At 39.5% G+C, this 17588-nt stretch overlaps 1 protein-coding gene across 2 annotated transcripts in view; it reads left to right on the top strand.

Moving 5' to 3' along the window:
* fat1a (FAT atypical cadherin 1a) overlaps positions 1–17588 on the top strand; it is a 74769-nt gene that overhangs the window by 23368 nt on the left and 33813 nt on the right. For both annotated transcript variants that reach the window (XM_046046294.1, XM_046046292.1), the window contains exons 4-7: positions 5430–5491; positions 11134–11463; positions 12492–12708; positions 14636–14775. In XM_046046294.1, coding sequence (XP_045902250.1) covers positions 5430–5491; positions 11134–11463; positions 12492–12708; positions 14636–14775 — 749 coding nt within the window. The remainder of the gene's footprint in view (positions 1–5429; positions 5492–11133; positions 11464–12491; positions 12709–14635; positions 14776–17588) is intronic.

Here is a 17588-nt window from a genome sequence, read left to right as displayed (position 1 = left end):
GCTGTCTATACCTGATTATGTTTGCCCTTTCATGGCAGCTTTCATTCCAGTGGTTAAACCCTAATGAAGAAAGATACACCTAGGTGAATTCTTACAGTCGTATTAAACAATTTTGCAGCTCACTGTGATGAATTTAAAGGAATGCTGTGGGTAATGCTTTGGCAAGCTTGGATACCTTAGACAGGTTTTATGTGCATTTGTCATCCCCAGGGTTGAATGAAAAGGTAAGGCAAAGCAGCCACTGGGGCTGCAGCTGCGAATGATCCACTTTTCAAGGTGCCCATATCAACTTTCAGAGATGCCTTCTCTGTTTGAGAGAGAAAACACACACTGGTGTGATCAGTGGTTTACCAAAGCCCCAACTACTCAGGGGAAGTGAGATAGGAAATAGATACCTCCAACAACTTCCTGATGTTTCCGGTGATTTGGGGGCCAAACAATTGTCACAGCTCTCATAAGAGATTGCGAGAAGAAAATCCTGAAATGAAAAGTTGCTGATTTTCCCTTTTAAAACTTCAAAGAGTGGTCATGGTGGCTCATTTGGCTACGATTCAGCTTAACCGCAGTATTTCTGAAGGAAATCCAACTTGGGCCTTTGTGGCATGATATCGTTTAAAAAAGATCTTGTCTTCTCTTGTTTCACAGAGTAAAGAATGTCACATTTTGGCACTGTGGCTGTCCAATGTTTTCCAACACAGAACTGAAAATTTAATTGAAGAAAATTCACCCAAAAATGTACAATGCGATGTCAATGCTGAAACGATATATCGTGCTACGCTATGGTGGATGGTGTGCGATCTCAACAGCATACATTTATCACTTTCATAGCCAAAGTGCCCACACAGTCTTGTACCCGTCACGATCTGTAATACCACTGAGATTTTATGTGTATACATCAGACGTTACGTAGGTCAAAACTACCAGTAAGCACTGTGGTACCTCAGCTGCTCCATTGCTTCCAAGCATCCATTTACACAACTCCTCATAACATTCACTTTCACAAGCACTTGGGAACCTGAATCCCCAATAGGCCTAAGTCTTCCATGATGCGGTTGTCTTTTCAGATTACAAATAAGCCTTGCAGCTGTGAGGTGCTGAGATATCTCAATCCTAATGTAAGCAGTGCTTCCCCACTGAATGCCTTTTACTCATCTTTACAAAGACAATATGTATGTACTCATTCTTATTCATTAGCTGATGTGGCTTCTCTTCTCTGTTGCTTTTGGCAAATTGTGTGTGACTTCAGTTGGGCTACACTGTGTTTTAAATGGCATGCCAAGCAATGCTCTAATTCTCAATAATAGAGAACAGTTAGTAGCATTTTAGAGACTTGGTTATAAAGAAATTGACAAACAGCTCCTTGATGTACCAGTCCCTTCTTAACCTCCCACAGTCCTTTGGATTTTGGTTTCCCACAGCTTTCATTTGTGAGTATAGATGGCATCATGAGCAGTGAAAACAGATACTTTCATTGTGTTGTTTTAGGCTTGAGTGGTAGACACTTAACTCATAATGAAGCTGAGAATATTGATGTAGTTGTCTGGGGTTGAACATTGGGTGTCGGGATAAGAAATGTTGCAGTCTGTGTTCATTATTTTCCTCACACAAGAGAGAGAAAGCAAGGGTTTAAAATAAAGAATTTTAGAAGCACAGTGCCAGTTCATCAACAACAATAGTAAATATCTCAAGGACTTTAAAATTGGCCAGCCGCTGCAGACACCCGGCACATTCCCGATTGTCTGGAGTTACAGCTAAATATGTGTCACATAAATATGTGTGTCACTCTCAAGACTGCTAATCACAGCAGCAGTGCCCGGGTATGAACCGGCCCAACAATGTCCTGGCCTTCTTAACTCCCTCAAGGCCTCCATTTTGGAGCAGCGGTTGTAGCACTCAAGGACATAGTTGAGAGTGCCACTGCTGCCTTGCTGTTGTTTTTCTCCCCCTCTCAAAACAGCATGGCTATAATTACTGTCGGCCCAGCTCAGCCCACGCCTGAGGATGGCTTTTGTGTGTGCATATGTGTGTGTGTGTGTGTGTGTGTGTGTGTGTGTGTGTGTATGTATGTGTGTGTTGTGACAAAAGCTGCGGGTTTGAAATGCAGACTTCTCTGGTGAGCTTTGGCTTACCAAGCAATCATTTTACAGTTCCTTAACATTTAGGTAGCGATAGAGAGGTACTATGCACCTTTATTGGCTGGGACACTAGTGCCAGCAAAGTCTTACGTAAAAGGAACATTCCTGGTGAGCATGTAGCTTTGTCAGTGAGAGTTTAAATGGATTTGGAATATTATATTTTTTGTTTAGATGTTTTGGAGACAAGTTGTCATGAATTATTTTCTGAAAGTGATATCGGTGCTTGGATATTAGAGTGGGCGGCGAGTCCCGTGGTCAGAGATCTTGTGGGGAACTGGCAGCATGGAACAGAAGCAAACAAAAGCAGTTTAAGCCACAACACAACACAACATGCATTGAAATAGCTTTACTCATTCACAGTAGATGCAACATATTTTCTTGCATTTCAGATGTTTGACATCTCTGCATCTTGTAGTGGATGCTGGTTTCATGCCCCATCAAAATTCTTAAATACTTTGACTTTAAAAATGTGAGCGAGCAGTAAAATTGAGCTTGTATTTCAAACTATTTCACCGAGAGGCCATGCCCCAAAACCGCTTAGCTGACTGTTGTAGAGCTGAAACAGTTGACATTAATATTATTATTGGTCTGATTTTTGACTGAAAAATAATCAGCATGTATTTGAACAGTTGAGCCATTTTACCTTTTGAAGATGAACTGCTTGTCTTTGTCTAATATGATTGTAAACTGAATATCTTTGGGAAAGAGGAACCTGGAACAGACCATAGCACCAAAGGCAGATGCTCACTGTAGTTTGAGAGAAAACTTTGGTGACCTGCTGTGTGAAGATCAGCACCCCGCTGTTGCCAAAGGCACAATGGTATCTGGAAGGAGTCCCATATTTATCAAACACGCTTGATATTAATGACACCTTGCCAATTGTATTAACTCTTAGGACAAAAACATTTCAGCAGGGTATTTATTATAGCACATGACATCTGAGCATGCTTACTACCTGAGGTTTGCTGTCGCTATTTTTACTTCGGCAAGTTACCACAATGACACAAGAACCAAATAACCTTTCCCTTCCTGTTTAGCTTTGAGATTTCACCTGAACCAAAATATACACGCTTTACAAACTGGCATGTGTGCTCAAAAACATAAGGCATTCAGTAATGTTCTTACCTGTGTCATTAACTTATCTTCTGGTGTGCCCGCTGTTGCAGAATTAAGGTGTAAATTATGTTTCTGAAATGAGACATCACTGCAGTCTTTACAAGGCAGAACTAAAACCAAATGTCTATTCTCCAAGTTGTGCTTTGTATAAAAGCCAGCCCTTTTGTGATTTCATTGGTTTGTTGCAGTGCTGTGCTTCTGTACTGAGAGTATGCTGTTTACATTACATGCGCTGTCTGTTATGCTACCTAGCTAAGCTTTGATTAGGCAGCTGATTTGGAGAGGAATAATATATCAGACATCTAGACTCTGTGTGGCTAATGTTGTCATCTGTATTCTGCTCTATAATACATGTACAGAGAAAAGAGTTACCTAACACAGCACGCAGGGGAGCTTAAAAACATTATCATCCATCAGCTCTAGCCTTGCTAAAGCACATGAATAATTAGTCAGCATGGTGTGTGCAGCACAGCAGAACTATTAGCTTTGATGGTAACAATCCGCAGCTTGCTAGCTCATGTAACCCACGCTGATCCTCATGCAAGAAGGGGTGAATGTAACAGGGTTGAGATATGGGGGGGTAGAGCCAGGCTTTCTCTTTGTGTTAATTTAGGTTTGTCTTTCATACTTGCACCTGCAGTGGGTGCTATTTTAACTTAATGTTAAATTACCATTTAAATGTGTTGCTTGTCAATATTTTGTACCCATGTTAGGTAAGCAGTGCAAAAACATGGGTTGCACTGACAGGAAATGTTTGGTGTTCTCAGTATTTTCTAGCCGAGTATCAGTAGATCTAAATCTTTGCAGCTCACTGTGAAGATTAAATAAAGCCTAAGAAGGAGAGGATATAAAAGGGGGAGCAAAAGAGCCTCGCTCTTATGCCTCAATTGCAGTGCTGAGGGAGGGCTATTTCAGGACCTGTAAGTTGTGGCCTGCTATTCTCGTTGCAGGCATATGTGCCATTGATGGGTTTGGGTTTCGGAAATCCTTTGCTTTATGCTAATCAGGCGCAGTATGGCAAGCAGACAACTCTGGTGCGGTTGAAGTTGGCATGTCTACTCTACACTCAGTGTCTCTGCAAAGTTGCAATTACACTGGTAGTGAGAACAGAACTCTGCTTATACCGTAGCCATGAAGCACTATCCTTCCCTCCTTTTCTTCTCTTTTCTTCTCTTGTTTGTGAATTTGATTCAGAATTGGATTAGACAAGAAACTCGAGACCCAAGCTTGTTTTATTTTTACTTTTGTCAAAGCCTGGCTTAACAAAGTCTCCTCTGTGCGATTGATGTCAAAAAGACCCTTGAAACACTTCAAATGGCAGTAGGATCTTTTCTGAAGTTTCTTTTTCCATGTTTGAAAAAGTGCTCAGGACTGCAGGAGATATCCAACTGGGTGTCTGTTTATTCAGCTTGTGAAAGAATTAAAAGCAAGGTGTCAGGGCTGTGCTGCTGTTTGGGCAATATTTGCAGACCTTTGTGAAATTTCACATATGTAAGGCAGTGTGGTGGGCTGTCTGGCAACTGGTTTGACCAAAAACAGGGAAGACCTAGATGCAAACTCGTAACTCATGGGTGACAACCAGCAGGGTTCAGATTAAGTCACCCAACAATGACTGTGAGCATTGGTTTTTGAGAGTTTAATTAATCATACATTATATTGTTTATTTTTTATTTCCTTTTCACTTGACTCTCTGTTTTTAATTTAACAATTTTTCTCCCCATAAACATTAACAAACATTTCTAACAAGAATCCCTAAAGTTTGGTTTTAAAAGAATTGTGACCAATTTTTGTGCTGATTGGGACATTTTACAAATAAAAATAAACTTTTCATCGCTTGCTGACAGACTATCTGTGACATGGAGACACTGTTTTATACCTACCTCAAACACATCTTTGAAATTTATGTTCTGGTATTTCTTTTTTCTTATTGGCCGTATTATACACAGATACAGATATAGGCTTTATCGGCAATAAGCTAATATTGGAAGATATATTAGTCTTGTCCATTTACCTGTGGTTCTCCAGTCCAGCATTTTCAGAGAGAGATTAGTTTGCGATTGTATTATTTATTATTATTATTATGAAAAAATAATATAAAATAGAGCATACATGTTTGTTGCGCTATATAATTGATTCTATATCTGTGTTATTAATATTATCACTGATTGTCTCTAACAGGTCTGGTTACAACAACTTCAAGAAAACTGGACAGAGAACAACAAGATGAGCACATTCTTGAGGTAAGCACTTTATTTTAATATTCAGCTCTAGACAAAACTGGAGACTGGTCAGTGTCAGCCTCTCTTATTTATGGGGAAATTAATTAGTGACACGATAATCAGAAACCTTTAAGGTCAACGTGTTTAGTTCCCCAGTCAAAACAAAAAGTGATTTCTGTCTCTGAGGTCTGGCATTTCCAGCCAACTCTGGCTGAGCGCCACATGTTGCCAACAAAAACAAGTCTTCTTGAATATGCAAGAAGGGTCCTTTTAGAATAATTTTCTCCTTGTACTGATTTCCGGATGGGGTAGGAGAGAGAAGTGGGAGGCGTGTGGGAGATCCTGGTGACTGTTCCTTTGTTCTTTCCCACTGTTCCGTCTCATGGATGGAGCAAGTTGGGACAGGAAACAGTTGTCAAACCAACAGGCCAATGTTTAAACTTGTGGGCTTTAATTGAGCTGGGCTCTGTTCTCTCCTGATGGTTCCCTCCCTCTTTCTTGCCACAGAACCGAAGTTGATAATAGCTGTTTTAATTGTGTTTCCGGTGCTGACAGGGAGCAGATTGAATGGCTTTTAATTATTGTTAGAAGTTACACAATTCAGCACTGGGTAACAGTTAATGCTGGTGCATCTGGTGCCAGAGCAGTGTTGTATTTCATACTCTGATTGTACATTGCTTAGCACTAATTTCATTACATGACTAAGAGGGATTAAAGTGGGGAATAAGAGAAACTGTACTCCTTTAGGAAAATATTTAGACTAGCTGCTGAATGATACTGATACTTGTATAATGATACTTGTTAGTAACTATACATGTTTAAATTTGGGAAGACTATTGGGTATCAAGGTCAGAACAAGGTTCCAATGCAAACCCAAAGCTCCTCCATCTAGTGGCTGGCTGTAGACATAGAATTGCTACTTCCAACATGTGGTTGAAAGCTGTAGAATTGCTAGGTTTGACTTGGTGTCTGTTTCAAATTCTTTGTGTCTATAAAAAACAAAATAAGAAGCAAATTAAGTTGAGTAAATGAATGTTGTTCATTTGTCTCATTTGACAAAATGCCTCCAGACAGACATTTAATAACCACATTAAACACTTGGCTCAAACTCTGGTGGACTTTAATGTTACGCCAAATTCAACACGCCCATTGTCATCACGCTAATATTCTTGCTTTTCTTTGTAATATTTATTACTAAAGCTTGCAATGATACCACATACTGTAATCCCAGAGCACAAAGAAACAACATTTTGCAGGAAAATAACTAATTAAAAGTTTCTCCTGCACCTATTTATTCTGAATATGAATTGGAGGGATAATTTAAAGCAAGAAACTTTTGACCTAATAGGTAGAAAGTGGCTGAGTGAACACAGCCTGAGAAGTAACCTTGGCAACTTGTGTGTTGGTCACTGACTATTGGGAAACCACAAGGAAGCAATTTATTGGGCTAAACATTCATGGATCTGTACAGACCCCACAACCACCACACACACACACACACACACACACACACACCTCTCACTGTATCCTCAGGGAAGCTAATCGAGAGTTAATCATGACTAAGAAGAATAAGTGTGTAGTGTACATACATGCCTTCGTATGCAAACTGGGTGCTGGCAGAAGAAATCAAACTGAAGTTCTAGCTAGTGTTGGAAGTTTTTGTAGGAGCTTGTTGTAGGAGAAGAAACGAAACATGTGGGGCCATGTGGAACATGTGGAGCAATTAGTGTGGAGGCTGTGTCAGCATTGTTTGCACCAAATGCCAAGAGGAGGTGGAGGGAGCACAGGGGGCCTTCAGCTTTTATGATGAGATGGATGGGGGTTGGTAGGTGGTAGTCGTGTGCCTGTGTGTGAAAGAGAGGGAGAGAGAGCTAAAGGCAGAAAGGCAGTGGGGGAATTTGAGAAAAGGCAAAGCTGCTCCTGATGGTTTGAGTGTAGGCTCTAGCGGCAGGATGAGAGGCCTCAGTCCCAGGAAGGAGGGGGGTGGGTAAATAGCAAAAGTGGGACATGCCAGGACATGCTTAGGATTCAAGCCTGGGACTGTAGAGAGAACATTATAATGGAAAAGCAGAGGTGAATGGGCTGGTCACATCTGTTGTCTGGAGCCTATCCCAGCATGCAGTTGGCAGGATGCAGAGTACGCCCTGTACAGCCTGTTAGTGTGGCCCATTTGCCTGGGATAATAAATCCAACTCACTGTATTTGTTTCTGATTAACCATTAAATCTATAAAATGTCAAAAACAGTAAAAATAGATGCGTCATAAGTTGCTTAGTGTCCCGTGTTTAGACAGGTTTATTTTGATATAAAACAGAGAAAACCAGCAAATCCTCATATATGACCAATGCACACACACCATTGAAGCTGCCTACCCTACGCTGTAGCCTGACTGTGCAGTGCACCCACCTTCAACTGGTTCAAGGGTTGTACATATCGTCTCCTCTGACACCTTCTCTAGTTTGTGCCTTTTACTTATTTCACTAAAAGTAATTGCTGTACAACATCGGTCAGCTCCACCTCCAACATTATCTGCTCAGTTTCAGTGGCCTACAGTAACAAAGAAGAAGAAACTCATCATAGTGGAACATAGAAAACCCACCGGCAACTAGCATTTTGACCGTGTAATGGCAGAGCAAGTCAGACACCAGCGCACAGATATAAATGCTCACGACAGCACTTAGCACAACTCAATGCACAAGTATAAATGTGCCTTTAAGCTTTTGATTAGGATTTGAAAGTGAATGTATAACCCTTTTGACTGCATATTTCCAGACACTACGAAGCCAAAGGTTTTACACTCAGGAAATAGACTACAGTTGGATCTAAAATTCCCCTTTGAGCATTCCTGTTGTGGTTTCCACTGCATCTGAAGAACTGTAAGCAAATTAGACCAATGATGGATTGTGTGTTACCATAGAAACTCTGCCCTAGGTTCCTGTTCATTGAGAAGTGCTACCCCTGGAATAGGTACCTTTTTGCAGAAACAAAATGTAGTCTCCTCGCCAACATGAATCCTCAAACGGTTCTTGGTCCCCTGGGAAAGTTCCTGTACTGAAACCACCCTAGGAGTAGCAATCTTGTAACAATGAGATATGTATTTTTTCTTTCTATGAAATTCAGCAGTTATCACAGCAAGCATTAGTGTCTCCCCTGCAATGCACATTTGGTAATAACTGTAAAAAGAGTGAGTTGCTCTTTGGAAACAACTGCGGTGGAACTTCAGCTTCAGTTCATTTTCCGCGGTGCTATAGCCAAGCACAACATACATTTTCATTGTTATGGGGTATAAAAAGCTTCCAACTTACAAAATCCTTCACCGTTTATCCCAGATTATTTTAATTACCATTGCATGTATTAAAAGAAAATTACTTACATATGGTCAGATAAAACTAAAAGTTTAGCAGTAGATAATCAGAACATAATGCATTGGGTCAGTCACTTCATAGAAGTGCTATGCTTATGCATGAGACATACTCCCTCTGGTGTGACTTCTCTCTCTTTTCTATTGTTTGTCCAATTTCAAACAAAGACTTTTGGTGAAAATTTCCTAAAGAGAGGCATGTGGGGATGTGTAGCTGTGTAAATACACATAGCTGTTTTGTTGAGGAACTGTGCTGGAACATTTCATTTCGATATACTTTTTGTCTCTTTCCATAACAATAGACTTAATTTTGAGGTATTTTATATAATCAGGGATACCTATATCTGCTGTGCATATATGTGGCCAAAAAGCTCCTGTGACCATAATGAAAATGTTTATTACATAGCACATGATGTGCACCAATATATCATCCCTTGGAGAGACATTCAGGCTCAGATTTCTTGTCATTCCATTTAATTAATTCTGCTCATGTGAGTAGCACGGACAGCTGCAGACACTGCGAGAAAAACAAAAACACATTACTTTAGTAATTGAAACTATAGCACCAAATGGTGTGCGCCTGGCCCTGGACTCCTTTTATTGAAACACTTAGCAGATGGTTTTAAATGACTGTGACATTTGTTCTGCCCTTCTACAGTATTTTACAGCTTAAATTCAAAAATGCTCACATCTCTGCCAGTGTTTAGATGCACAACCCTTGAGCCCATTTCTCTGTGACTTGATGAAAATTGTGTTTGCTTAGGTCAGCCTGTGGCTCTTTGCTTTTGATTAAACTCCTTAAACTGTGCACTCACATGTCCAAAAGGACATCAGAGTGTTAAATAATTACAAAGCGTTTGCATGCCACCAGTAACGCTTGATGTCATTACTTAAATTAAGGCCCCATTAATGATTCCATTGTGTGAAACTGTCTTTTATACTGTGTAATTCAGGGGTTTAAAAAGCCTCCAGCGTTCAGTGGAGGACAGTTATTCTAAATGTTTATTAGCAGTGCAAAGTCTTTGTTTGCAAGTTTGACACAGCAGTAGTCAGTGTAGCTGGTGCTATCAGAATGAAGAGGTGCAGCTAATTAAAAATAATTTGCTCTGTTCGTGTACCAGCCATACAAGCTACTGTTATCGTAATCACACGCAAACATATTAAATGTTACTTCAGATTAGGAACATTTTTAGTTCACCACACCAGCCTCAATATGAAACAAATCATGTTTACCTGAATACACCAACCCTAGCTAGTTACTCCTCAGGAGTAACAGTGGATCCAGTATTAATTGCTTTACCATGTGGATAAGAGCTGATACTGAAAGATATACTTCCTCCCTACATTTGTTATTGTGTCCCAAATGCCTCCACATCACCAGATTTGGATGATTGTGGCAGTGTACCTTTATGCGTAAAATTTGATTATTAAATAATTTGAATTAGGCTAGAAGAGGGGCGCGAAAGTCTGAAAGCCTGTCGTGGTGCTTCTTACAGCCAACCAGACAAAAGTGGTTAGAACCGAACAATCACTTAACCAAGGGACCAAAATTGCAGCTTTTAAAGTCCTGTACTCTGTCTAGCAGGGATGAAAATATATAAATCCAGTTTAGTCTTTTATTTTTCTGGTGGAGAATTTTGCCTTACAAGATTTGTATTTGTAGTTCTGAAAAAGTCCCAATTTTACAACATCAAGACATTTCCTGTCAGAAAGAGGCATGCTCGACGGAGTACTTTATGACGAAGTGTTTGACTTGGATTCATTCATTGTAGTGTAGAGATTAGATTATTCGGTTAAAAGAAAAGAAGGAAAACATCTCTTCTCCAGCAACAGATTATGTATAACAGCCTGTAACTGATGTGTATTTGTTTTTTTGTTTTTTTAAGTTTAAGAGTGTGTTAGAAAAGAAAACCCTGACAGCAAATCTCAGAGGGAATTGCCTTTAATTTTAGCTGCTAGTTAAGCTGCTGAGAAAGAAGTGGAATCAAAGCATGATGAAGGGAAAAAGCACACTTCCCTTTTTCATCTGATCTTTGATTAATTGTAGGCTTTGGAATGATGGAACATAGCTCTCTTGATCTCTACAAATTCCCACGATAGTTGTGCATAATGTCAAATGATATGGCTGCAATTATAAACCTATTTTTAATAATTCACTGCTACCTGTTCCAAAACTAACACTGTAACTATTGAAGGGTTCCCACTTTTTACTGTATCTATGTAAGATTAGAAAAGTGTGTTCAGTCTCAAACCTTTTGAGTCTGTGTACTTCTTGGTCTGAAGTTTTTGTTCCTTCTCCTCAGATCACAGTCACTGACCATGGCGTTCCTGCCAAATCCACAACTGTCCGCGTCATCGTCCGAGTCCTCGACGAGAATGACAACAGGCCGTTGTTCCTGGAGAAGATCTACAAGATCAAGCTCCCGGAGCGGGAGAGGCCAGAGAAGGAGAGAGCTATGAAGAGAGACCCGGTGTATCGGGTCATTGCATCAGATCGTGATGAGGGACCCAATGCCGAGATCTCTTACAGCATCGAGGAGGGAGATGAAAATGGAAAATTCTTTATCGAGCCTAAGACTGGCCTGGTGTCTTCCAAGAAGTTCTCTTCTGCTGGAGAATATGACATTCTTACAGTGAGTAATCTAATCCCAGGACTTCATCCTGTCGTCAGTGTATTTCCTTGTTTTTTGTTTTCCTCTTCTCTCTAACAATCTGTGTTTCTCTACCCTACCTTTTTCACTTTTTGTATTTAAAAATCAAGTAGAAAAACAAAGTCTCTGTAATTAAGACCAAATAAGTGGTCCACACACATCATGTGGGTGTTGAAGAAAATTACCATCAAAAGCAAATCACCAAAACTTATACTTACCCACAATATCAATTAGGATCTGATTGTTAAAAGGATGTAGAGTATGCTTATTTATTGCCATGGTCCTATAACTGTGGTGCTTTGGTCATCAAGAACCAAACTTGTCATCGATCATCGATGTGACATGTGTTATAGTGTACAGCACTCAACAAAATGATTTTAGACTCATCATGGCAGCTGATTTTTGAAGAGTATCGCTGAATGACAAATAAATGTGTTGTATGTGTGAAAATGAATGTTATCTGTCAATCTTCCACCTGTGTGACAAAAAGCAATTATTGACCTCTAGTTTAGTCATCACAGTTGGCTGAGGAAAAATGCTGTGGTGATACCTAACACTCTCTCGCTTTTTTTATGTAAACCGATTTTCACCCAGATTTTATGTCGCCACACATCCAAAGTTGTGTTTTCGGCTACAAGAAGACACTGCTCACCACATTTTACAGTAATCGGAGTCCCTACAAAAGGTTGAATCACAAAAGAATACATCACAAAAGGTGTTTTGTTATTCAGAATATGAGGTTCTCTGGACGGCTCAGAGTAGAATTGGGATTACGACTGAAACACAACCCATTCTATGAATTTGTGACATAAATCAGTGGATTGGCTTTTACAGTATGTATGCCCTGTGTATAAAATGTAATAGGGTTTGTTTTAAAATATTTTATCTGTAAGCATTAACTAACAAGCTACATAACCAAACTTCTGAAGCGTTTCGGGCAGAGGATCCACCAGAGAGCTGTACAGAAACTCATTTGCAACAAAGTCTTTCATTCTCTGCCTCTCTCTCAGATTAAAGCCGTCGACAATGGACGTCCTCAGAAATCCTCCACTTGTCGTCTACATATCGAGTGGATTCCAAAACCAGAATTGCCGGCTGATGCAGCGCCCCTGCTTTTTGAGGAGTCCCCCTTCACCTTTTCTGTAATGGAAAGTGACCCTGTGGCGCACATGGTGGGCGTTGTCGCCACTGAATCCTCTGATGTTCCTGTGTGGTTTGAAATCACAGGTATTGTCTCCTTCCCATGCACCTCTGTCGTTGCGTGTACGCATGCATGCATACAGTAGAAATACTTCTTAGGTAGAAAACCTTTGACACCTCAGGACTTACATAGTGTTTGTGTGTGCTATGGCTGGGAAAATGTTATATTAAATCAATATTCTTAAGACAGCAATGCTAGTATATGAGGAGTTTAAGTTTTATCATATTGGACTGCATGGCAGTGAGAAGTCAAATTTGAACAGCCATTTCAGCTGGAAGTTTTCTGAGAGCTATGGTAACTGCCTTACAAAGCCAAAAATCAGTAACTAAATATTTGGTCAAAATGTTTTTTTTGTTTTTTTGGGCATTTGTTTTACCATAAAAAATATTATGCTATTTAAATGCATATTTTTAGTGAAAACAGCATAAATAAAATAAAACTGACAGCTAAACAGGAAAGATATATCAAGTGTACGCCAGCAGTGAAAATAGCCACGGCTAACATTAGCCATTCGCCATCTTCTATTTGTATTGCATTTTCCCCTATCGATTGTCCAAAGGCTGAGTGCAGTATCTGCATTTTTACGTCTTAGGTAGGTTTTATGACAGTTACTGTATGTACAGTATCTCACAGAAGTGAGTACACAACTTACATTATTGTAAATATTTGATTATATCTTTTCATGTGACAACACTGAGGAAATGACACTTTGCTACAATGTAAAGTAGTGAGTGGACAGCTTGTATTACAGTGTAAATTTGCTGTCCCCTCAAAATAACACATCACACAGCCATTAATGTCTAAACTGCTGATGACTTAAGGGTGTACTCACTTTTGTGAGATACTGTATGTTCTTAATCAACCTAAACATGCATAAATTCAAATTGTTAGCAGTTTGCCAGCCTTTGAACATTTATTTCTCAGTTTCACTGTTTCCGTATTACCGCTGCTCTATGCTTTTGTAGAACAATTTAGATAACAGAATTGTATCATGACTTAATAGGTCAGAAACAATAAGTAGAGATACTTTTCTTAGTTTTCCTGTGTGAGTGAATTGAGATGCCACATATTTCCTTACAATTTTAAGTGGCAACTCTGTTTTAAAGTATTAAAACATAAGCAGTCTTAAGTAGTATGATAGGTATTGCATGAGATAACTGACCGCTTTCAGAAATGCTCGCCTCTTCTGCTTCCTCCCAGCCTGTCCTCCCTCTAATCAATATCTGACTGACACATTTCTTCTCTTCTCTCTTTCTGTGCTCTGTTACTGCTTTCCTCTTTTCTCTGGAATGTTCTGTTTGGTTGGATTTTTGCAAGACGGCATAGAGGATACTGAGATGTTTTACATCCTGCAGATGGCTTGTGACAACAACTGTACAGCAGAAGGTAGCTGCTGGGATCTCCTAATAGGCTGTGCTGTATTAAGAGATCATTCTACACTGTGTTGGTGCTGCCTTTTGGCTGTGGTTAAATTGTGTTGTGCCACTGGATTGATGTTATGCCACATTTTCCCCTTAAACCTGTGACCTGATTAGGAGTCTCAAGAGAACCAGAAAACCTCCTCTCCTTACCTCGTGTGAATTAGAGCTCCATTTTAAATCCACTGTTGTATAGCTATCTATAAGAGTTTAGCATCCTTTTATATACTATAAAAAGATTCTAAAGGGATTTGTTATACATTCATCACTTATGTATCATTTAACTGCATGAACTAGCTATTATGTGTATAATGTTTAGATAAACAACAAATCTAAACTGATAGTTAATGACATCAATATTAGTGTATCTATCATAATTATCTTCAACATCAGCGCAAATTGATGTTTGTATGTCCATCTCCGTGCCCCCATTTTAGTGTTTGCGTAACCTTGCTACATGCAGACAATTTAAGCGATGATTTGTCGCTAATCTTTTGTCCTTCCTTGTTGTTTGCACAAAAACATTATTCCACAGGTGGTAATTATGATAGCCGCTTTGACGTGGGCAAGGCCAGTGGAACCTTGATTGTAGCACGGCCCCTGGACACCGAGCAGAAATCAAATTACAACCTGACGGTGGAAGCCACAGATGGGACACGAACTGTCAGCACCCAGGTAATTGAAACACTAATGAAACGGTTGGAAGCTGATGAGGCAGTTGTCATGGTTCTTTTTTCCTCATGTGAGAAATAGCAAGAGGAAAGGGACAGGTAACGAATGAAGCAGTGGCCAAACTATCCTGTTTTTTGGGATGTGATACATTGGGAATGTATCATTGCTCTCAACTGGCTTGGTAAAATGACAGTTTATAGGTTTGAGGCTCATTACATCTCTCTATGACCGAACTTCTAACAGATAATACAAAAAAATATGGGATATGATATAGTAAGGCTGTGCTGTATTAAGATATCTTCTTATATTGGCCAGTGCTGCCTGTTGGGTGTGGTTAAATTGTGTTTTACTACTAGATTTGCATTTGCATGTTCTGTTATGAGCTCAGATAGGGATAGATCTTTTGATAAAAAAAAATTCTTTGACATTTTGGGAACTATGTTTATTTGCTTTCTTGGCATGATTTAGATTAGAAGGGTGACACCACTCTCATATGTATTCAGCGTCAGCATAGTGTACAACCAACAGCTGTTAAGATTAGCTTAGCATCTGTCCAAGGGTAATCACTAATTAAGGTGTTCTATTTAGTTTTATTAATCTTTACAAGGATTGTGGATAGATGTGGACACTACTGACCGAAGTATAAAAATGACATGTTTTACGTTGTTATGTGCGGGACTATTTCTTGGTCGGACGCAGTGACTTGCTTGTCAGGCAGGCTGTTTGGGCTTTTTGGGCACGCTATGCTAAACTAATCTATATCCTGGCTGTAAAATCATATTTGCTAAATTCAATTTAACTTTCTATTTTAAAGTCACAATTCTATTTTTTATAGCATCTGCCAGAGCAAATAAAACATGAGCTTGCAGATTTGTCCGGCTCCCTGACTATTGTTTTGTTAGACTCTCAAGTTTTGATTTGTAAAGATAAACAGATCATTTGATGCGAATTCTTCTTTAAAAATATAGTCTACATGTTATCAAGTGTGATGTAACTGCCATATTTTTTTGGGGGTGGGGAATGTACCACACTACGGCCACTATGCCGCTAAATTAAAATAATTAATTTTAAATGTAAAAATAATAACTTATTTCACCACTCAATTGGGAACTTACTATTAAACACAAAAACAAAGAAAGAAAGAATCATATACTATAGCAGACTTAAGCTGATGATACACAGAGCAACTTTTAGAGCAATCATGCAGGGCAACGTTGCTGTCAATGGTAATGAGTAAAGATTACTACCGTAATCCCCTTCCCCCACCACTCCGCCACCCGGACCGCACCGCCGCTATCCGTTCAAAGCATGGTCAGACTTGCCACTAGCGAGATTGCCCAGCAACATTGCTCAAAAAGTTGCCCCGTGTATCATCAGCTTTAATGAGGACTCATTCAAACCATGGAATAGGTAGTCATTGTTACTCCTCCACTGCTCTCTGCCATCTCAGTTGAGCGTTGAACTCCAGGAATCTTCCATTGTCTAATTCCTGACGAGGGGCGGCTGTGATGATGGTGGTGTCTAGCCAGAAATTTATTTGCAAAGTGTACATTCTTTAGCCCCCTCCACTCCTCTCTGCTGTGTCTCCCTGAACCTGTGAACCTTTTCTTACTACTTTTCTGAGAAGAACAGATTGCTTCAGTATTTTCTGAATGGTCTTTAAATAACTAAATATATTACACTACATATACAAGTTGGCTCATGCCACAGTCTGGAAACTGCAAAATCAACTAAAAAGATACTTTTATGCAGAAGAAAAATGATAAAAGGATTAGATATTGTAACCACATGATCCTATGCAAGCCATCCTGATGAAAGAGGAAACTAAAACTTTCTTCCATAAAACCTCCAAAGCAGTGGCGTACTTGCATTTTAATATATTAATATGCTGATTTATTCCTACTTGCATGTATCTTGCTCCCCAGCTGATACAAAAGCTGAAGCACCATGATAAAAGCTTTTAAACATGCAAGTTATCTTTGGTTTTTGTTCAGATGGTCATGCCTTGTCCGTGAGATTTTGAATGTTTTTACATGATAGTTTGGGTCATATGGGATGGTGGCATTCAAAATGTTTTGTCCTTTGTCCTCAAAGTGAAGCTTCAGAGAACTGTAGCTGGAAAAGAATCTATTTGTTGTCACTCTGTATGAATAAAGCCTTTCATCATCTGGCTGCTGTGCTCCGCTGAGCCTCGAATGAAGCGCCTCCTTCACTGGCATTTTGCAGCACATGCGAGGAAGCAGCACGTCCTTTAGTTTAGTGCCGAACCTTAAAACAGCCACAGTGCCTATTTTCGCAGCCATGATTTTCTCTCCTCATAAAGCACTTTCTCAAAAGGCTTGAAACACTTATTTAAAAGCCTCTGAGCAATACTGCATGCTGTGACATTTTAAGTCAAATTAATCACATTGAAAGGTTAACATATTCAGAATTCTCATTTTCAATGGGCTTGATTCTCAGTGGGGCCGGCTGTGGTAGCAGCCCTTTATCAGTGTCATATAAAAATACTGGGTCACTTAATGGACTTCAAATCTTGCTTTTATTTTGTTTACTGCACACAGCAAAATGTGTATGAAATCAGATGCAGTGGTGATGCTGTCATGAAATTGTATGTACACCAAAACATCAATGCTTGACATGGGAACATATTTTTTTCAATGCTTGAGAGACACAGTTTGGAGTGTGTGTGTAGAACGTTATAGAAAACGTTGTAGCATTTCAAGTTAGTAACTTTGGCAGTGTATGTTGATATCCTGAAGTGGATTCCCTGATCATTATCTATCTTTAAAATTTACAGCATTGCACTTTAACACACT

The sequence above is a fragment of the Micropterus dolomieu genome, linkage group LG04 (genome assembly GCF_021292245.1).
Source record: "Micropterus dolomieu isolate WLL.071019.BEF.003 ecotype Adirondacks linkage group LG04, ASM2129224v1, whole genome shotgun sequence".
NCBI classification, from domain to species: Eukaryota; Metazoa; Chordata; class Actinopteri; order Centrarchiformes; family Centrarchidae; genus Micropterus; species Micropterus dolomieu.
The sequence above is the reverse complement of the archived record's forward strand: the minus strand, read 5'-3'. Positions and strand labels throughout refer to the sequence as shown.